Below are 23,649 nucleotides of genomic sequence, written 5' to 3'. Positions count from 1 at the left end.
GAGGCCATTGTATTCATGGCCCTGGCTTGTAAATGGCCTCCAAGGTCATAGTGAGAGGTTAAAAACAGACGAGAAAAAGATGCTTAAAATAGAATTATTAATATAAAATATGACAATCTGTGGTGGGAAATTGGGGTGAGTGGTGAAAATCTCAGATGAAGGCCACGTCTGCCTATGGCCCTGCTCCTAATCACGCATAATACACATTATAATATAATGAAATGGTAGAAACTAATAACGTTAAATTATTTTTCTTTTAATATGAAAACCAGATATTTACACAACACAAAATACATTAAAATCAGAAAATGGTAAACACATTTTTAACAGTTCTTGCATGGGTACATCTCTAAATCATTATGTAACATGTAGAATAAAATAAAGTATCTGTTCTTACAAACTAAAACAAGAAAATGTTTTCACAATGAAATATAACTGAATGTTGTAAAATAGTAAAATGCTTTCTTTGTTATACTTCTTCATCATTATTATAACCCCATATATATATATTAACAAAAACAATCAAATAAATTGCAGCAGTAACATTTTATAGTTAAAAAATCTACCTGTGATAAATAATTATATAATCACTACTTTCTAATATGAACAGTCTGTTAACATATTCTTCATTTAAAATGTTTGAAAATCTGTAGTGAAAAAAATCAATTTTGTACATAAAATAACACTAAAAATAATCTGTATTTCCAGATGTAATGGACAGAACTAAAATTTCTTTAATTTTTTTGTTGGGTTGTGTAACATCTCATCTTTTAATCATTGACCAGTATGCAATTTTGAAATGGAAACAGTTTTGAATTCAACAAATAATCCCATAATTCAATTGTACTGTAAATCAGCTCCAAATTGTCTTCAAAATTTAAAATATTTGCATTTAATTCAACTGGTGACCGCATCAGATTGCATGTGAATTGACAAAAGGTCTACAGACCTAATAAGCAATATATGTAAGTAAATTTCACTGACTAATTTATACTGACTTATACACAAGCTTTTAAAATGCAAATGTCATATTCAATGTTATGTACACCAGAGACTCAGTCAGAACATACACTGGCAGACCTAGCATTTGGAATGTTACATTTTCATTTAGTACAAAATGTCTATTATAATGTGTCATTATTCATGTTGTGTAGACCAGCAAATCTTATATTCAATTGTACACTGGTGTAAGTCTCTCCAAAGAACATACACTGTTCTTTTGGAATGTAAAATATAAATTTCAATACAATACAATTTCTATAATGTCACTTTCAGTGTTGTGTAGACCAGTTATTCCCATAATTAAATGGTACACCAGCGGTAGGCTGTCCAATGAACGGTGTACTTGTTGAAGGGTTGGATTGGCCCATGTAAGCATTATTGTAGCTATGGCCGTGTTGATTGCCGTAATATTGGCCTGCTGGGAAGTTATACATGTTTTGATTCAGTAAGTGGTTAATCTGAGATTGCATCATATACTGCAACCCTGGTTGTACACATGGAAGGTTTGGTTGCACATTCGGTTGCATGTTTGGTCGTACATTTGGTTGCATGTTTGGTCGCACATTTGGTTGCATGTTTGGTTGAACGTTCGGTTGCATGTTCGGTTGAATGTGTGGTGGAGGCATTCTTGATTGCATGTGTGGGTTAAAGGTCGGCTGGATATGTGGTTGATTCCAGCTTGGTCTATGCATGCCATGTTGTGGTGCCTGTTGAATTCCTTGTGGAGGTGGTGGCAGTCCTGGTGGTGGTCGAATCATATTTGTTTGTGGTTGTGCTGCATACACCTGTTGAGGTTGTGACCCGTAGGATTGAGGATGCGGGAGACTAGGCCGGAAATGATGGGTATAAATTTGTGTAGCTGAATTTACATGGGAACTTGGCGGATATTGCGGAGCTAGATTATAATACGTGGCTCCTTTTTGAGTGACAGATGCAGACGGGATGAATTCTGTACTCGCTGCAACGTTGAAACTTTCCAAATCTTCGCAAGGCTTAAACGGTTCAACAACGTTCATCTTCTTACAGGTGTCGCCCACAGTCAGTATTTTCTCACTTTTGATCGACACGGGACTTGTTAAATTCTTTCTAGTATCTGAATTGGAGATTTGATCGTCGGGAACTGATGCATGCCTTGACGTGGATGATGTGTGGATAGACGTTGTGGATGCATGCCCCTGGGAAACCAGGTCATTCACTACACCTGTGAAAGTGGTATTACGAATAAAGGTAGTTTTATTGATAAACGTATACACATACATACAATAACAGAAAAAAAAACAGTGATTTCTGTGTGTTATTTATAATATATTTCACTTTAAAACATATAAATCTAATTACTGTACAAACAATTCGTAAACAGAAACATAACAAATTAAACATTGCTATAATTAGGCCAGAAAATAAATTATCATTTTTTCAATTTTCAAAAACCAAACCAACTAAATGATTGAATTAACAAAAAAATCTCATTTTACATTTTTTATAATTACTGTATAAAAATTAATCTATTTTAAGTCACTACCTAGTTTAAAAAGAAATATTGGAATTCAATTTTTTAAACATTCTTAAATTGAAATTTCAAAAAATCACTAAAACAATATATTTTTTTCATCAGCTTAAGTAGGCATATCAACCCTTTTCCCATCAGCTTAAGTAGGCATATCAAAGTCAGTCTTATTAACAAGATATTGTATACCTCTTTCAATTTCTTCTGTTTGAATCTGCATGTTTTTCACTTTAGCTTTGACAAACGCTATCTGCTGCTCAATTTCTGTCAGTTCATCCACCAAGCCATTTCCACCATCCTCCATCATTGCAATGAGTATCTTTTGCCTGAAAAACAAACATTTTGAAATAATCACAATACAGATGTACATATTTGTAGTTTGACGATTAAGAACCTTAGCGGAGGATCCAGCAGACCCGAATGCCTAAAATTGTGAAATTAAGTGTTAAACTTATTTAATAACCTGTCCTATCTTTTGCATTGCAATTCCCGAAATTTGTATGCACCTATGAGGCTTGGCTACCAATCTCAGAGTTATTTGGTACAATTCACACTAAGGCTAAGGAAAATGCTCTTAACATTAAAAAATGATCCTATCTACAGGGAAATCTGTATTCAAGTTTAATCAGTGATTATGATAACTAGGTTCAAACACCACCTCATGTTTTGGCTTTTTCTTAGACAGAACAATTAACTATTTCTAAAGACATGCTTTGTATCAACTTTAAATTAGTTTTCTGTACTGGTTTTTGTATATTTATTTTAAATTTTTTATTTTTAATTCTTTAAATAGAATTTTTGGATATATGCACGATTGGTGTGCCATATGTGACCTGTTGAAAGCCTGCGAAACAGCAGTGTGAACACATTTGAGTTGATGGAAAACAATTGTTACGTTGTTATAGTTACTGATATTATCTATTGTTGAGTATGTAAAAAAAATATTTATATCATAACAAAATTCTTTCTCCTTAAGCCTTGTCTACACTATCAAACTTTATGTGACAAAAAATGTGATGTGCCAATATATGGACATGATGATGTCATATCACTACCATATTTGGGCACATCAAACTTTGTTTTAAACTAGTTTGATTGAGCTTTCTTCTTCCTTATGTTCTATTTGTTAACTTGAGGGAATTTTGGTACAGTACATATTTTACAAACCTTTTTCTTTCCGATACTTGTAACATTATTTTTAATAGATCCAAGTCATCGCTAACAGTTTCATCATGTGGCTCCACAGGTGATGTTTCTCCCTAAAAAAATTAATCAACAGATTATTTACTATAGCAGTAAAACACATCCTGATGGGATAATTGTGTACCCCATGCCATTCAATGTTAGTTCTGTACATGGTAAAGTATAATATGATAACATTGTTTAAAACACACTTGATTGTATTCTTGCAATTTGATTGGTTAATTACGGATCACGTATTAACCTTACCTAAAGTGATATCTAATGGTGATAATTAACACGCTCTAATGCACATTCAGCTTTTTGTAAACATTTAGATAACTTTGCCAAGCGACGTTGTTGACTGATAGCGTTTGAAGATCAACTTGCGAGCCATAACTGTTCTACTCCGCGACTAAAGTTGGAAAGATTCCCGGCCTAGCATTCTTAAATGATTTACGATGGATACATTTAAAAAAAAGTAGGTTTTTTTTTATTTGTTTAATGAAGAGAATATTTCATTTGATGAAAAATTGACAGGACAGGACAGAACTAATCTGTGATGGTTACGATGTTTATTTGATAAATTAGACAGAATATCTACCTTCCAGTAAGGATCTTCCGCACTAAATTCTTCAAAAACTTGTGTTAGTATTGAGGATAGGTCAGATGACTGATCCTCAAATACCGCTACTAAACTTGGAATTCTATTTAAAAAATCATTAAAAACACATTAATTTCAAATTCTATTAATATTATTCTATTAATAACAACTTAGTATAATAAAATAATTTGAGGAATATTAAACAAATATCTCTACAACTGTGAAAAGATACATATATACTGTATCACTTGCACTGATGAAGGGCTAGTGTTGCCCGAAAGCTCTGCTAACTTTTCTGCCTGTTTTACTTTATCGCTTTGATTTAGCTTTTCGATTTTTTTTTTTGTATCTCCATTGAGCTTTCGGGCAACACTAGCCCTTCATCAGTGCAAGATATATATATATATACACCTGAGGACGAGCAAAGCATATTGATCGAAACGTCGAGAAACTCAACAGTTCTTTTCAGAACTAATACACATGGTGTACCGCAAACTTTATAGCTAAGTGCATTCAATTGATTTCAATCTTTATTTCTTACTTTAGATAGATACTGTAAACATTCCTAATTATGCATTCTTCTGTAAATAAGTACAAGAAGTACTTACTTTTCAAGTGGATATAATGTGATGTAGGGGCTTGGATCCGATTGGTCATCTGCTGGCCCTCTAGTGACTTCATACCTTTAAATTCAAAGAAATACCATCAGCACCAAAGATCGTTTATTTATAGGACTCCATTATTTTTCTCAATTGGGTTAAATACTGTTACTCATTTAGTTATCACAATACTACAATCATTAGCCTGAATAGATGCATTTTGCTAGCCCCAACTACTATAGTATTGCGTCAATTGTGATATCTCTCAGTGCCAAGTCTTGTGAATGGTTCTATTGTTTCCGTAGCTTAGATTGATCGCTATTAAACATTTTAATACCTACTGTACTAATATATATTCAAATATTTAGGCGAAGCTTATGTCGACATGGCGTCGCGGTTACCATACCACATGCGCGATGTATACGTATTTGTATATATAAACAAGTGTGCATAAGCGCTTCTATGAAAACTTATTATATTATTATACGTTACTTATACCGCATATTGGGGCAACTGACAGTTTCAGTCGTGTTCAGTTCCGGAAACCAATGCAACTGCGCATATGTCGACAAATTTCTTACATTGGGTTGCATTCAGTTGCTCGGAGTGCTTAGGTAAACACAGTTGAGATCCATTTCGACATAATTATATATATAAAAAAAACTTTCTCAAAAATTATCAATTTTCTTGGAGAAAAGTTTTTCTTGTTATCCAACAACAGACAATTACCGTAGTTCCCCGGGAATAATCCCACCCACCCTTGTAAGTGAAATTTGCCCAAATTTTGGAGGTGGCTACGATTTAAGCTAGCTATATTCCGATGTAGGCCTAGTAATTAAATGGTCTGGTCATCTAGGCCTAGACGGCCTAATTGTTCTTACCAGTGCTATGCCTATCGTATAGACTTTCCCCCAGATTTCTACTTAAAAAATACCCTAAAATGTGATCTAGGCCTATAGCTTCCTAAATAATATCGACACGAACTTGCATGATTTCTCCAGCGGTTCCCCACACTTGAGCTCTGTCTAAATCTTGTTGCATGTCAAGCAATTTAATAGTAATAATAATAATCTTCTGCTATAAAGCAAACCTTTGTGTATGATATATTGATATTGTATAAAAATCGTAGTAACAAAGTATTCATACTCATCTAGCTCTGCAAATACATCTGGATATTCTTCTCGTGAAAGTGAAATGGATTGGATACCAAGTTGTTTGATCTGCATCTAAAATCAAATACAGATAATTTTTTATTAATTACAGTAATAGTACAGTCCATATATTGTCTGCTAACTTCAGGAGGCCTCCTTAACGCAACAACGTATCACATATGTACAACAACAGTACTGCAAACATCACTACAGGAAAGAGAATCAGTTTGATTTCATGCAAGAACATTGGAAAACATACAGCACATAGTCAAACGTATGCAAGCTGAACCAGGTCAAAGTCTACAACAACTAATAGACGTGCAAATAGCAGGTTTGATTTCATGCAGGCGAGGCCAACACAATTATTGGAAGGGCATTTTCTTACATTGCTGAGGTAACGATGCGTTACTAGTGGGAACCACGACCTAAGTATAAGAAGACTAATGACAATTAAATCCTAACCAAAGTTCGCAGTTTACAATGAGCTCCGCAAAATGGTTGCAAACAATTAGATAAGCCTACACCTCTACACCCACCACTATCGGTTACATCAATTACAGTATATCATTTTCCTATACAATCCTCATATGGGAAACATTTTTTAACAAAAACTTTATTAATTTTAATGCTACAAGGAAATAGAGTTAAAAGTGTAATTTTAAATAAAATCATGTGGTACACATTGTTCTCCCAAAATAGAAATCAAGTCTGGCAAATTGACAAAATATACTGTAGCCTTTGAATGTTCTTGTTTGTGTTTAATGTTTTGGCCTAACCTACCACTAGTAAAAAGGTAAAGGTGAGTCCCGTGTTCATTCTGAACGTAGGGGAATGAGCTGTTAGGAGCTCATTGTACTAAGCCTCGGCATTATGTGGTAGGGTGACCAGTTCCTTTCCACGCCGCCTTTATTCTCCCTAGTATTTTCAACTAGGTACTGATTTACAGCTGTGTGGACTGGGAGTTGTCGGGAATTGAACCCGGGTCTATCTGTATGACAGTCAAGTGTCCTAACCACTCGGCTATCCAACTCCAACTCTACCACTAGTAGATAAGTGATTATTTTATGTATAATTTTCTTGTACCATTTTTAATACTGGTTGGAGCCAATTTAGTCCGGCAAATCCTGCTGGCAAAACCTGCTTCGGGAGAACACTGGGTACATTATAGTATTTTTAGTTAAATAATTATATTTATATGGATTCCCTGTCTGGTTGGCATCACTTTGCATTCACCTTCGTTCAGTTCTTGTCTATGCAAATACTTACAACTTGAGTGACAGCATCCACATCAATCAAGGTTCTTAGGTTTGCACTTGGCAAGTATGGAACGCCGATGTGATTGACTAGGTGAATTGTACGGTCATTTCCAAGATCAAGACTGTTAAAAACAATACAAAATGATTATATACAAATAATGATCGTTTGTGAGTGCAATGGTACAAAATTTCATGAGGTGAAAGATGCGAAAGACTTTTTAAGACGGTTAAGGCAGGGGCACCGTTTACTGTACCTAAAGAGCCAACAATATTGGCATGGGTGCAAGGCTGAGTCTATCCTAGTTCTTGTGGTGCAACAACAAACTGTAGGTCTAGTGGACACTGTTTACCCCTGTGTACTTAGAATCCAGTTCATCATTATTCGAGACGAGTAGGGGATTACCCCCATAAATTGGTACACAAAATAGTCCTGTACGAGGGGGATTAGTACCTATTTGATGGTAATGTAACTAATGATAATACTTGGCGACATGTGCCTAAAGATAAATAAAATAAAACAAAATTTAAAAAATAAAACAATGTGAATGAGGCACTTACTACATAATAAACCGATTGCTTTCAAGATCATCCAAATCACCACCCATTTCACGATTCATCTGTTCCATCAGTTCTTCATCATCCAACTCCTCGACAACCGGATAAATTCTAACATCTTCAACGAACTCTGGAGACTCCTCTGTTCCTGTAACCTTTTCTAACATTGGTGGGCCAATGCTCAAGCTATTGAACTGGGTGTCAAGTCCGGTTGGAGAGGCTAAGCTTAGCCTAGGAGGGGTTAAGGAGCTTGATCCAACGACCTCTTGACCATCTTCTTGCAATGTAGTAGAATTGTCATACACTAGTGTTGGTATGTCCAGGCCGTACCCAGTCATCAAACTGTACTCGGAATACTGTGAAGGTATTTAAATAAAACTATTAAAATAAATATACAAAAGTAATAAATATACAAAAGTAATATATACACTCCATTAGTTGTATGCATGGTGTTGGGCGACACATTGAGGTATAATGTACTGAAATACTGATACACTCTATACTGTTTCAATTAGTGTTCATCAATTGGTAATCATCTGGAATAGCCAGTTGTTTTGTTGAATATTTTTCATTTTTTCATTTATCTTTTTATTTCGGAATATCATGGTGACATAATATTATATCCATAGCAAAAGACAGAAAAAAAAATCTTAATCTAACGCCATCCTCCATTGGCTAGTGAATTATAGAGTAATCATATAGCCAATACAACCAAGGAAATCCAACAACAGGACACTGAGATTGCCTTTGTAGAGTGACCATCGAATATAGATGCATCACATTCAGCCAATCAGTTAGGCTCGTTTGAAACTGCGCCCATTATGCAGTCATGCGCCACTATGCATGTACGTTGAGCATATTCTCGTATCCACAAATTTAAAACCAGAATTTTACCCAAATTGTTATATATATATAATGATTATATTTTATATATGGATACAGTGGCCATTTGGAGGAGTGATCCCTGTCCTGTTTTAGGCTGCCTGTTTGTATTACTGTTGTCACTTCTTGACTCTTTCTAGTTTTAATAATTAATGATTGCAGCTACTAGAATACTATTAATTCTTATCAAATTTCAATAAAATGAATATAACAACATACTGGTTTGTCTTTATCCATCAACGTGTCAAAGGTCGCAAAGTTCTCGCTCACCAGGACATCATTGATGTGTATATCCTCTTCAGTGCTCGTGTCTGTTAAACATACACACAAAACTCTTTCCTAAAGTAGACAAATATTTTATTTATACTATCATTTATAGTGTACCATTTTTTTTGGAAAGAAAGCTCCTATTGCGATCTCAGAAATGTAGATAGATTGTTGGGATATCAGTATTATCAATTGCCGTATTGGCTTTGGAACATTTTACATTCGAATAGTAAACGGATTTTGCTCAACAGAAAATCATTTGGATAGAAAAAACGCAATCTTTTTGGTTAAGAACAATCTCAATGCACAAAATACTCCATTAAATATGTACTGAACAGAGAACTATACTCATCGTTAAAGTCCTAATACGACAAATAAGATACCATACAAAGTATCCCTTTAATAGGGTGTTATGTCCTCTAAATAGGAGTTAGCTGTAACATATTGCCATAGGAAAGCAAGATAAATTTATTAGTCCAATAGTTACAATTGGAAAATCTTATTCGGCGAAAAGTTAATAATGAAGATTAAAGTTGTCTGTGATGTGCCTCTGTGTAAAATATTGAATAAAAAAAAGTTTTCTGTAATTTGTTTTACCTGAATACCAGTTACCAAGGCAACTAAAGCTTTGTCAAGACAAAGTTGTAGAATTCTATCTTGTACTGGCTTTGTCCATGTTTCCTGAAAGAAAATAAATTTATTTTCCATAATAATAATTGTTTACTGATTCTTGTTAAGTGAAAAATGGGGTGGTAAACAGCATTGCGAAGTAAAATGATTGTAGGAAACTTTGCTTCTTAAATATTGAAAATAAACTCCAGTATAAAACAATACAAATAAATGTTCTGGTTAAGAATTTTTTTCTCGCAGGTAAGCGATGCATAAATTATGAATTATTAGTTATTACCCTAACCCGTGAAAGAATTACAAGATAGCCGACGTACTTCCTAATTATCACTTAACCAAATCCTTTATATAATCTCTCTTTTACTATAAAGTAAAAAGAAGCTGCTCATGGGAATCGAACCATATACAAGTCTATACCATTCTACACAAACGGATCGATGGAAAGTGTTTGTATTGTAGTCAATTCTTATTTCACACCTAATGCATATTCAATAAGGAGCCGAATATGACTAATAACTAATGCTTTTTGCATTGTTTATCTACAAATAAACAATGCAAAATGAGGATTTAGGGTGCTATCCCTGGTATCATGCCAATGATTAGCGCTGTTGTTAGTACTTGTTTGTCTATGTAATTTGTATGGTATATTGAAATAAAGCAAAAAATAAAGCTCTGTCTACACTACAGTATCACATTTTATGTGACATAAAAATGTGATGTGCATATATATGGACATGATGATGTTAAGCATATCACTACCATATATGGGCACATCACATTTTTTGTCACACAAAGTTTTATAGTGTAGAGCGAGCTTAAGCCTACCGTTACAGGTTTGAGGAATGAAAGCTTTGCATCATAGCCTTGAACTGGTAGGTGAAACATAGATGATCTGAAAAAAATTAAACAATAAAAAAAACACTAAAGCATTTTATAACACTAAAATTACACTTCAGCACATACAGTAGGAAAAAACTATAGACACCAAACAATATTATAAACAATACAATAATTTACTCTATACAATATTCCTGCACTGGTAGGCGCTGCACTGCTGGCGTCCTTGGGTCCGTGGAGGGCCTAATCGGAATTTCCAATTAAGCTTGAGGACCAGAATGAATACATTTAACACTCCTCACATTGAGCATGTGATTCAAAAGTAGAAATGGTATAACATTCAAATTTCAAATGATTAAGGTTAATGGTTAAAGGACACTTAAAAAAATCTATTGCTTTTCCTGTTTTGATAGAAATGGTGGAATGATTTCACATACTTGAGGTATCGTAAAAGACCTTTTGGTACGCTAGCTACTGTTCCATAATCGACATATTTCACCTGTAAAAAAGAAAACAATAAAAAAAATCAAAAATATCTGTCATAACACAGAGTTAACATTGTTACATATAAAAAAAAGTTTATATAGTAGAACGTGTTCCTTTGGGAAAAGCCTATTCAGGGGACATCTCTACTAAAGGACACGCCTATTCAGGGACATGCTTATTCAGTGGACACTTTCCTGTGAAACAAATGATACAAAGTATCTTTAATACTACAGCCAACCTCAATTCAGGGAAAACCATATTCAATGGGAACTTTTTTGGGTGTAGAGTGTGTATGCCTTGTTTGTATTTTATCAGTTATCTTTGTTTTTACACCCTATGTTATAATTGTTTATCAATCTTTATTTGCATACTTTCATGTTTATTATTGTCTGCCTGTGGAATTACAGTTATTCCTGATGATTAAAACATTGAATCATGGCTTTTAATATTATCATTTTTTTTTATTTAAACATATAATCAATGCATCTATTGGTTATTGTGTTAAAACAGCTTTTCCAACCTCTACAAAATCCATATTAGTAATTCCTGTAATAATGGCACGATGCCAGTTGTGATCTTGCTGATAGAGGGCAGCACACACTTGATTAATTGCAATCATAGATTCGGCCATTTTGTATTTTTCTCCAACATTTGAACAATACACTTCTCTGGTAGTAGCAAAAGAAAATAAATTATATTCAAATAGATTTACACTTGGAAAGAAAACAATATCTTTTCATTGTCAAACAACACAAAAGAAATAGTTGCTACTACCCCAAACACTAGAGGGTGCTATATAAATGTTACATTTTTTAAATAATCAAATCAAGCTGAAGTCAACACCGTATTGGACGACCCTGGAGGCCAAAAATGCACAAAACTTACTCTAATTCATCCATTACTGTTTCGAGTTGTAATAATTCATCATTTTTCAGTTGTAGTGTTAGGTTAGCGGGTGAGGTGACATTGGATACATAGACTTCAATGTATTCTTCTAAGGGTGGTAAATCATTGTACTTATAACAAACACCACTGCCTATTGCATCGCTTGGTACTTTACTATATAACGGTTTGTATACCTATTACAAAAAAATATCAATATGTCAGTAAGTTAGAGGGCGATGGTTTTCTTAAACATGCAGAACGTGATGATCGTCCCCCTTGTTTTTATTTTTAACTTTACAATGACCAATGTCCTGGTTTAAACAATTTGATGTCAGCTGAATTCAGATAAATTACTCTATTTTTGGTGAGAATTTGTTTTTTTACAAAATTTATAGTCTAGACATCTAGGCTAGGCCTACTCTGTCTAAATAAAATGTTAAATCATACACTGGGACTTTACCTAGGGATATGCTTGTATGCGAAGGTGATCGTAAAATCGGAGGTGGGATTATACTTGGGGTGGGACTTTACCAGAGGAACTACGGTAATGGTAAAGATTATTAAGTGCAACAAGCATACTGGGGATTTCAAAATAATACTTATTTGGCAAATTTCATAACAACATTATATTATGGTTAATAACTGGAGGCCTTAGACAGAACATGATGTTACACACATTACACAAATAAAGATTTATTTATAAAAAAAAGTATGTTTGTTTACCTCAGGTACCGTGCCTAGAGACTTATTTTTGGATGGGTATAGGTGAAGGCGACCTGAAAAGAAAGTTGAATTGTTATTAGTTCAGAATTCAATATTTATTCAATGTAAGAATCTTTATGGAAGATGAAAAAAGAAAAATAATTAGAAGACTTTTCTCTTTTCTTAAATTGATAAGCCACCACTACCTTGATTGTGTCGACGAGCAAGGTTGAAGCCAACTTGGTTTTTAAATTTTTCAAATTTTCTGATATCATATGTATGTAGGTCTCTAATACGTTGTAAAATTATGGGTACCGGAAAAGTTGCCATTAAAAAAATCATGGACTTACCTCTTCCTTTGTAGACCACATGCAGTACATCAGGTAGCATCACTATCAGAGTGTCAACATCCATGAAACCATGGTCTTGCAAAGCTAACTCCTCTCCAAAGATTTCCTACAAAATTAATTAAATTATTCCAAAAAATTGTACAATAGTATAAATAATAATGTTAGTACGTTAAAATAATACTTGTATACTAGTGCATAATGGTATACAAATACAAATAATAAAATAAAATTGTTACAGCGGATGACATGTCCAACAGAAATGTTTTCAGTTTGAATCTGTTTACTATTAATTACATTTCATTTTCACATACAAACTTCTAATTTATAACAGTGAATATTTGATTTGATTTCTTCAATTTTAGCATGAAAACAAAAATTACCAAGAAATACAGAATAGAAAGTATTTCAAAAGTGAACTTAATCACTGCATAAAGACATTTTAAATACAAATAGATATACAATGTAAAATAATTTAAATAGAAATATTGATTAACATTTAAAATAAAAATTGATATACTGACAAATTTATTTCCAAGCTTAAGCTCTGACTACATCTAAATATAGTAGTGATATGCCCAAATATGGTAGTGATATGACATCATCATGTCCATATATATGGGAACATCAGATTTTTTTTGTCACATAAAGTTTGATAGTGTAGACAGGGCTTTAGTGTTGGAAAAAGAAGGATTTAGGTAAATTGTTCTGACAGAAACTTTCTCAAATGTTCAAAACTTGCCAAGAACAATGTATCTTATATCTGAAGAAAGACCATTTCAAAGTATAGGAGAGATGAAGAAAACAAGTAGCAGAAAAGACCAACAAAGGAATGTCTTAATACCTGATATGCACTTTCCAACTGTTGTACAACAATCCCCGGTTTCTTCACAAGAACTTCTCGTATTTTTACCTTTAACTGGTCAAAGGTTAACTTTGGCATGTTGGGAACCACAATTTCATTTGGTCTGTGCCTCGGTTCTTTTGGCCTTGGTTCTAAAGTAACAAGAATGTTATCAGCCAATTGTACCTTATTATTTTATTCATCAGGCCCAATAACCACCTATTTATGACCTCTACCATTGCTGGAGTGGGGCACAATGTTGGGTGGGATTGTTTTTATCTAGCTCTTTAAGAGAATTCGGTTTAAACTGGTACTACTGTACTTCTATTATTAAATATTATATGCTTTTAATTATTTTGATATTCAACATTTGAGGCTTGACATAACAAAAGCGGCGCAGAGTCGCAACCCCAACTTCTGAGATATTTAGTCTTGAGTTCACAATGTGAAAAATGGCCTACTCTATCCATTTTGAGATTTCAATAAAAAATGATTCTATAAACACTTATCTTTGACAAATCAAACTCTCTGTAAAAATATCATAACTATGTATATTTTACAATTATTTAAGTCGTTTCCATTGAAAAACTATTAAGAAATTGTATTTGTGTTTACTAAAAAATAGACATTCTTTATTTGGTATCTATCTGTTTTATTGTTATTTAATCTTAATTTTTAACAAACTAAGGAATTTTTTAAAATCAAGTCAATATAAATTGGTTTTAATAAGGTGTTAGGTTGATGAGAATCCTTGACTGTGATTGGCTATAAAGATTAAATACGCTCTCTGATTAGCAGACACTTTTGTTTACCTGGTGTATGAAAACGAGCATCAAAAAGCAGCCAATCACCAGTTGGATTTGGTCTTTCAATCGTGATGACGTCCGGCATAGCAGATACCAGGTCAATAACACTAAAGAAGCCATACTTTGACAACTTGAGCTCAATGCCTGTTAATTTCTGTGAAGCCCACCATTTTGTTAGTTTATAGATAAAAGATAAACTATGGTATTGGTCAAAGATAAACAATATGCATAAAATAGGTTATATAAGTTTATCTGAATAATACACTTGTCAATTGTATGACCCACTATACGACCCCGGGAGAGGTGCGTAATGGACGAGTCATTTACAAATAATTATTGACACAGGGGTGCGTCAAAAAATCTTGATGGTACGTCACATCAATGGTGTGTCAATGTCTGTCACTTTACCATCCATCATATCATGAACAACATGGTCACAGTACATCAAAAAGGGTGTGTCATGGTCACCTGAAAGCAAGTCACTTTTTTGACGCAGGGGTGTGTCATGGTATTCATAACGTATGAGGCACATAGGACAAATGCATAAAGTTTACAGTCGTCTTTAAAGTACATTATTTATAATTTTACATTAATTATTTCTATTACATTCTTATTCATAATACATTACAATAATTATATCCATCATTTAGTTAAGTTTTTACTTACACGGTATGTATATGGTAATTTGTTCGCCCATAAACCATTGGTGTTTTTACTCAAAATCTGTGAAGAAAAGATGTTAAATTTGTTGTAAACCTATCAAGGGACAGAGGACAACTTCATTGAGGGGACACTTGTAGAGGTTGTACTATGTGTAATATATTTCATTTCTGTTTTCATTAATGGATTGTTATTTTGTGGTTGTGGGGGATTTGGTATATGTTTTAACACTATAGGGGTCGCTTTGTAGGAGGTCCTACTACATGAAATATATCTTATTTTTGTTTTCACATTAATGCATTTTAGATATATAAAAATATAAAAATATACAATTTAAATTAAAAATTTTTGGTTAAAATTGTTCTCACCGTTCTAATGTTTTTAACAAAGGCATCGTCGAAGTTGTCTGATCGTTTTTGCTTGTTGCAAGTTTCAACTTTAGAGTTCGATACCGGATCTTGTTTTTTACCTGGCTCTTCTGAAATATTACAACATCAAAAATAATAATATCAAAAAATTAATGAATATGTATTCATGTTTTTTTTTTCATTTGTAAAATCATTGTTGAATGAATAAGTATGTGTACACACAGCTCTGTTAAGAGGGTCTAGAAAGTGGCAGGAACAAATAACTTAACATGCTACATTCACGACCGTATACTATAGAGCATGGAATAAACATGAATTATAATTTTAAAAAACAAGAAGAAATATCAGAAGAAGTAACATTGAATAACTTATTGGCATCTTGAGGAAAATGAAAAGGGCTGACTTTTATCAAGGCCAGGAGAAACACCTCTCTTGGTGTACGATTTCCTCTTAAGGTCGATAGGTTATAAGTACATGGCAGCCCGAGTCTGTTAAGCCGGTTTTCCACGTGGCGAATGTGTTTGTGCGAATCGAAAGCATCAGCTTATACTCAAAGTTCGCGCTTTAGCAAAATTGGTACAGAAGTTTGAATTGTTTCAACTGTTTACAAAGGAAAAAATTGCGCAACCGATCAGAGCTCAGAAATGACATCGTTCATGAGCACTCAAGCATGTGATTCGGAAAATCTAATGGACATGAAAATAGCAGCTTTCGCTCTATAGCAATTTTTTTCTCTGCAAACCCTTAGGCCTTATATTCGCGTGAATAAATTCGCCTAGTGGAAAACAGGCTTTCAGGATAAAACTGGGTAATTAAATGGGATTTTTAATGGCTCTCTGTCTGGATTTAGCAGGCTTGAACAGAGACTGGTAATTTGGGACTGATATAATATATAAAAGGATGATAATTTTATGCAAATCAAGTTTTTTTTTTGTTCAGGACAGCTGAAATGATCTATTAATATTGATTTGATTAATTTGATGATTAATTGATTTTACTTGGCCCAATGGAATAGATTTTTAAAAATTGAGAAGATAAAGATTTGTAAACGCTAAAACTCTGTCATCGATCATGATCAATGAATTAATTGACGTTAGTGGCGCTTGTGAATTCACTCACTTTGTTCCGTCACATTTGCTCTTGACAATACTGGCTGGTTATGCTGAATTTTCTCAAAAATTTTGTAACCCCCCGAACTTAATCTCTCAACTTCAATGCCAGGTATACAATTAAACAATTCTTGTAAACTTGAAAAACTCAATTTGTTGTAATCTATCATGTAACCATATTCATCGTTGAAAAGTGTTGGAAAATTTGATCCGTGAATTCCATTTGTAAACAAAGCGAGAAGTTCTTTTATTTCAAATTGTAAATGCGCAGGTACCACAGGTTTGTTCACCGGTTTAACTTGTTTCGGTTTACTGTCATAACTTGAATTTTGTCTTGTTGTGCTAAAACTTGAGTTATTATACACTGGTACGGGCCTTCTGCTGCGGTTTCTTGGCGGTGCAGTAATTTTAGAAGTTCCGCCACGTTTTCTTGTGTCAATTTTCTGCCTCATCACCATTTTCTGTATGTGTCGAGTCGTGTCGTCACATATGCCCATAACTTTCATCTGGCCACGATCCCATACAGGTTTTACAACGTCCTTCATGTCTCGAAATAGCTCACTTGCACTGTCATAGCCTAACTTCTGGTACGGCAACCTGTAGCCCATTACCGCCTGAAAATCCTCCTCAACTTGCCTGACAGTTAGGCCCAAAGGTGCTGAAATGAGTAGGGCTCGCACTAACTTCTTAACATCCTCTTTTAATGCCGCTTTATCAGTCATGATTCTGATATGTTCGTCTTAGAATTGTGATTTAAAAAAATGAAAATTACGCTAAGAATAAAGGATGTTTATAACAAATCTTGTGAGGAACATTTCAAGAAGCACATGTAAATTGTCACACGGATTCTTTTTTATAATCATAAAAAAGGTTAAAACGATACGGTCGAGTGCACACCAGGTCAGGCACGTGTTTTATATAGAGGGCGACATAGTCATTTTCTATTATATCGAAGAGAATCCGTCCAATTGCACTCTTGATTTGAGGCCCATTTACCCTAGGACGATAACTATCGACGATATTATGATTATTCCTACATAAAACAAGATATCTTAAAGGTTTTCATCCTAGGATAACATCTATGCTGCCTTTGATGAAATATTTTCACATGTCCAACCAAACGAGGTCATGCATGATTAGTGAGAGCAATAATATTGTGACAATACAACGATTGTTCTTATTGATCATGACGTCATTTGATTGGGTTTAAAAAAAAATTATTTTTATCAAAGACCTATAGTTCTAGAATACAATTTTTCTAATTTCTTTTATTTCATGTAAGTAAATGTATGTTTATTTTTTTATCGTTTTCATTCTAGTGTAAATGGCATTTATTTAAATGTATATATAATTTTGACTGTCCGCTGCTCGATATTTATTTGTTGTAACAGTATGGTATCCAGTGCTGATGGGCGGTTTTCCAAAAACCAAAGTTTATACTGTATTTATTATTACAAACCCTATGCCTATAGTTAAAAACAATAGAGTTTATGTACTGTAACAAAAGCCAAACTGACAAAAAAAAGGTAATTCAATACCATTGATGTTTTAATTACTTTAATGTTCACTTTTAAGTATCTTCAAAAAACAAAAATTAAAAAACAAAAAAGTGTTGAAATGTCCATATAGATGATAGAATCATTTTGTAAAAATGTCCAAAGTTAAATTAACTAAATTTATCTAAATAATAATTTGCACAAGCACAAAGTCGATATGCAATACAATTATTTTATCTATTCTTTAAAAAACAAAAATGTGTTATAAATTTCATCTATAAATATGTGTAAAAATATACCACCAATTATGAGTAATAGTTTAAAATAAAGACATATAATATTAGTCACTCAGTTTGTTTATAGCCCTATAAAGTAAAACATCAACATATGTTTACTAACAATAATAACACTTAAAAGTAAACAAATATTAGTGATGTTTACACACAGCAAGAAAAGTACTTTCCTCACCATAATGTCAACACATTATTTTGTTATTATGTTAAAGGCACAACTAGAGGGTGTACGAATGTGTTCAGATTCAGCAAAATAAAAAAAAAGAAATGGTTAAAGCTTGGTTCCCACTGGGATGCAATTGAAATGCAATGAGTTGACCAATCACAGGCCTCAGTTTGGGAGATACATGACATCATAGTGGGAACCAAGCTTTAGTGTTAATATTGCTGTGCTTTGTTATATAATTCAAACAAAAATGTGTTGCTAAGTTTAAGCTCTCTACATTATCAAACTAGTTTGACAATGTGCCCAAATATGGTAGTGATATGACACCATCATGCCCACATCACATTTTTTGTCACATAAAGTTTGATAGTGTAGACAGCTTTAGTTTTCCAATTCTCATGGTAGGCCTAAACATTCAATGTGACCACCTTAAATATATGCTAATGTGTGAACTTACTATTAACACCTGGATCTGTATTTAAAGATTCATTGCGAAAAATAGCTACATAGTTTATACAGTGTTTTCTTGTTTTTTTTTGTTTTTAAATCCAGTGCCATCATTTGAATTGAAGCAGTTCTAATATTTATGTGCTGTAGGTAAATTCAATATTTCAATACATATTCGAAGATAGCAAACTTAACTGTTGCCGATGCGTCAGAAAGGTATGTATTATTTTTATGGTAACCAAGGTTACATAAATTACAGTAAACTACACTAAACACAAACTCATTCAAATTCTGCTATAAGGATCATAAGAGCGATTCCGGTTAAAATAGCTACAATTTCCATGATTGAGCGCATAATTGTTGACTCTTCTTCTAGCAATTCCGGAATGACTGAGACGGTAGCTATGTAAATGAAACCCCCGGCTGTGAATGGTAGAATCCATAATGTTCCCGCGTCGCCTGCACCTTCAGCAAGTAGTCCGCAGACGCATCCTGCGAGAGCACCGACCGCTGTTACAAGTTGTAGCATCATAGCCTGCAAAGAATAAATACAAATTGAAGTTAAAAACCATTTAATTCAGGTACGTTTTGTACTTGTTGGGCAATTAATGTAAGCTTAGGGTGCATTCAGATGCGAGTGACAACTGTGTATTGGCTAACAGTTAATATGGTAACAATTGAAGGAGTTCAAGTCATGGATGCATACAGTGCTCTCAACAGGGTCCTTTCAGTGTTGTAGCTATGACATTCCAGTACTCCATTGCATAGAGTATTCACTTCCTAGCTAATTTGCCATAATGGGTTGTATAAACACCTCCTTATTGTATGTATTAAAACCATTATCACTTAAATCTAGGGTTATTAGCCATTATTTGGAAATAATAGCAGCATTTCTGAACTGTTAATACTAGAAAAAAAAAGGAAATGTAACACATAATTACCACATTCAAGTAGTTGCTTACGATAGGTAGGCTACAGGTACAAACAAAGATGCATGGTCCGGACTGAGGTGGCATAAACTTAAATAATAAATGTGCTTACCTTTCTTTTAGTGCATCCTGATTGGACGAGAATTGCGAAATCGCCTATTTCATGCGGTACTTCATGTAGAAGGATTGTTAGTGTGGTTACTATGCCAACATTAGTACTGATCAAGAACGACGCACCAATGGCGAGACCATCTGTGAAATTATGAGTGCAATCTGCGGCCAGGTTGAGATAGCCAGATACTTTGATCTCCACTTCAGGATTTTCTTCTTCTAAAAACAAAAAAACAATATTGATAAACCTTACAAAAAAATACAATTACTGTACAGTAATTACTGTATTACTATGGGCTACTAGTTGTCATTGTTAGAGTTAAGGTCTGTCTACACTATCAAACTAGTTCGTCAAAAAAAGTGTGACGTGCCCAAATATGGTAGTGGTAGTGCTATGACATCATCATGTCCATACAGTATATGGGCACATCACATTTTTTTGTCACATAAAATTTGATAGTGTAGACAGAGCTTAAAGTTAAAGAATAAGGTCACAGTAGAATTTAACAACCCATCCCTAATGACCTATTTTCTCAAATTAATTCAAGTTTTTTGGTGTCTCCACCCACCCCACCCAAATTCTCCTGCTTTCGCAAATCCTTTCTACATTTAAACAATTTAAATATAAAAAACATTAAAACAATGAAAAAAGTAAGAGACTAAAAAACAAATTAACAAATTTATTAAAAACGAAAATGAATGTTGAATCCAGGCCATGGAAATCTAATAATAGAATGTTAACTACAGCAGCAATTTGAATAGGTTAAAGGCCCATTTACACTAGGATGATATTGATAACGATCTACGATAAATATATAAGCATGCATTTTTCATACATAAAATAAAAGAAAGGTTTTCATTCTAGAACTATAGGATTTATGCTGTTTTTGATAAAAATATTATTTTTTTAAACCCAATCAAATGATGTCATGATAAATAAAAACAATAAAATTGTTTGTCACAATATTAGTGCTCTTACCAACCATGACATCATTGATTGCACGTGTGAAAATATCATTTTCAAAGTACTGTAAGCAGGGTTATCCTATAGTTATTCTTTTTTTTATGTATGAAAAGTTTATCGCCGATCATTATCGTCCTAGTGTAAATGGGCCTTAATAAGCGTGTTTATATTTAACATATTTAATTGAGCACAACCCTGGATCCTTTCCTGGCTTTAGTTATTTTTTGGACCAATTAGCTGCTGATGCTGTATCAAAATATTATCGTCACCAAGCATGCATAAACCAAAATAACAATGTGCTTTGATACTAATACAATTTATTAACATAACAACAACATACAGTAACATAATAGACAAAATATGGCCTTTGTTTTGGGTCTATTGTGTATTCTGTTGGTGTAATTTCAGTGTTAATATATTTGGGTGAAGTGTTAAAAATCAATTTAGATTTCTTGGAATCTGTCTATTTTTCATAATTATCGTGAGAACTTACAGATAGTTACGCTATCGGTAAACACATTTGGAATTGCCTGTGATTTTAGGAAGGCTTTTTGGGAGTTACAGCACTTTAAATTTGAGTTTGATTTGATTTTGAATTTAAAAAGAACAAAACAGAGAGAAGATACATAAATGGAAACACATTACAAAGTGAAGAAAAAATTATTTAATGCATGAACCAAATTAATCCTGGTTATATTTTCAATGGGCTCCAAAAGTCCAGAGGAATTATTGAGTTATTGTGAATATATCGTATGTATGGTCAAAAAGCTTGATTCGTAATTAAATTGTTAAAATAATAGGGCTATAGGTGATGACTTGAATAAAAGATAATAAAACGCTACAATTATTTTATCATCAGTTCAGCGTATCTGTTTGTGTTGGGTGGGTTGGTATTATCATTTATTACAGTAGTATATTAACAAGGTAGAGTAGGTATCACAAAGGGTTAAAAAAACAACCAACAAACACCCAAAACACTTGCGTTTTGTTACTTCCGCTTCTTTCTTCAATTTGCTTTTTACAAGCCCTTTCAAACCTGGAGAATATTCAACACTACATTGTAGTACTGTAATTTGATCATTGAATTGTAAATAAATCAGTTTTAATAATAAATTATTTTATAATAACTGTAGCCTACATGACCAAGTAAAGCCCCTGGGGCCTGTTTATGAAATTGGGGGTGGGATTATACTTGGATTGCATACAATGGTTCCAACCAAAAACAGAAGTTCAAATTTAGACTAGAAATTAGAACTTGAAGATGGAATTAATTGTACATACTCGCGCACATGATTATACGTTATATACGATGGTAATTAATAATAGAACTTACTTTTTGTTACTCCTTTTTTCTCTTTTTTGTCTTCCACCTTTTTGTCCAGCTCATCTTTTGATACCTCTTCTTTTGATTCATCTTTCTTTGACTTGTTCAAATCTTTTTTAACTGGTGGCGAACCATGGGAATGACCGTGACCACCTTTGACTAAGCGGACAAACTTCTCAACGACCAGGAAGGCAACAATGCCGCCAAGGACCCAAAGACCTACAGACATGTCATGCGCATGGCCCTCTGAATCATGCGAATGTTCATGATGGCTGTGTCCATGATCATCGCCACCATGACTATGTGGATTGACGGCGTGTGGAATGAGGTGCAGAAAAGCATCTCCGAGAAGACCTCCAGAAGCAAAGGCAAGCAGCACTTTGAGAAGAGGTCCTTGTGCGTTGCTCTGGTCCAGTGGAATCACAAAGAGTATGGCAAATGGTGCAGCACTTATCAAGACAGTGGCGCCGATAGCCTGCCACCACATTGTGGCAGTGTCTCTATCTGGTTTTCTTGGTTCCTCTTCATGGTGATGGTGTTCTTCTGGGTCCTGCTTAACGGCTGGCTCTGGTTGTTGTGTAGGTGGTTCAGCAATTGGAGGGGGAGCATTAGCTTCTTTTGAATATCTATTTTTTGTTGCTTGTTTGGGGTCTGCATCATGCCCATGTCCGCCGTGTCCACCGTGACTGTGACCGTGCCCACCGTGACTGTGACCGTGGCCTTCGCCATGGCTGTGAGCATGCCCGCCTCCGTGGCTGTGAGCGTGCCCGCCTCCGTGGCTGTGACCGTGTCCGCCGTGGCCTCCGTGAGAATGACCATGGCCTAGCACAAAACTAGCAACGCAAAGTCCAATAAAAACAAAACTGACGAACCGAATGGTAGATAAATTACCAACAGACGGCATTTTAATATGAACTGGTTGTTTAAATTCCTAGTTAATTAATAATCCTGTCAACACCCAACTTGTTATTTCAACAAGAGCCCTCGATCAATCACTCACTCTCTCGGCACAAAAAAGTGGTAAATACACGTGGCATGAAATAGAGGGCGGCAGACAGGATTTTAAATCAATCATACGTGTTTCAAAACGACTTACCGGTTTACCGTATTATGTATTATATGTTTTGAAAAGTTAGTTAGCCCAGCTGATAAAAAGTATGTAGCCTATCATCTTTCACATGAACTTTCGCGGATATAGTACCAGTATGTCTCAATCACTGGAGGCCGTTTTTGAATCATAATTTGT

The 23,649-nt window shown here is 34.1% G+C and overlaps 2 protein-coding genes across 2 annotated transcripts; both read right to left on the bottom strand.

The window, feature by feature from the left end:
- Nucleotides 1–240: 240 nt before the first annotated feature.
- On the bottom strand, nt 241–17,510 carry LOC144836859 (uncharacterized). Its single transcript, XM_078691751.1, has 21 exons — nt 16,684–17,510; nt 15,565–15,674; nt 15,203–15,259; nt 14,543–14,690; nt 13,731–13,882; nt 12,890–12,995; nt 12,561–12,613; nt 11,838–12,031; nt 11,473–11,620; nt 10,904–10,965; nt 10,455–10,521; nt 9,600–9,683; nt 8,955–9,074; nt 7,857–8,209; nt 7,309–7,420; nt 6,038–6,117; nt 4,901–4,975; nt 4,293–4,395; nt 3,677–3,768; nt 2,699–2,835; nt 241–2,203 (listed from the first exon to the last, which is right to left on the bottom strand). Exons 1-21 carry the CDS (start codon nt 17,393–17,395, stop codon nt 1,272–1,274), a joined length of 3,897 nt encoding a protein of 1,298 aa, XP_078547877.1. The 5' UTR covers nt 17,396–17,510; the 3' UTR covers nt 241–1,271.
- A 689-nt stretch (nt 17,511–18,199) lies between these two features.
- Nucleotides 18,200–23,406, bottom strand: LOC144837042 (zinc transporter Slc39a7-like). Its single transcript, XM_078692025.1, has 3 exons — nt 22,413–23,406; nt 20,117–20,334; nt 18,200–19,610 (listed from the first exon to the last, which is right to left on the bottom strand). Exons 1-3 carry the CDS (start codon nt 23,305–23,307, stop codon nt 19,356–19,358), a joined length of 1,368 nt encoding a protein of 455 aa, XP_078548151.1. The 5' UTR covers nt 23,308–23,406; the 3' UTR covers nt 18,200–19,355.
- Nucleotides 23,407–23,649: the final 243 nt, after the last annotated feature.

The sequence above is a fragment of the Antedon bifida genome, chromosome 3 (genome assembly GCF_963402885.1).
Source record: "Antedon bifida chromosome 3, ecAntBifi1.1, whole genome shotgun sequence".
NCBI classification, from domain to species: domain Eukaryota; kingdom Metazoa; phylum Echinodermata; class Crinoidea; order Comatulida; family Antedonidae; genus Antedon; species Antedon bifida.
Note: the sequence above shows the minus strand (reverse complement) of the source record. Positions and strands in the feature narration are given on the sequence as shown.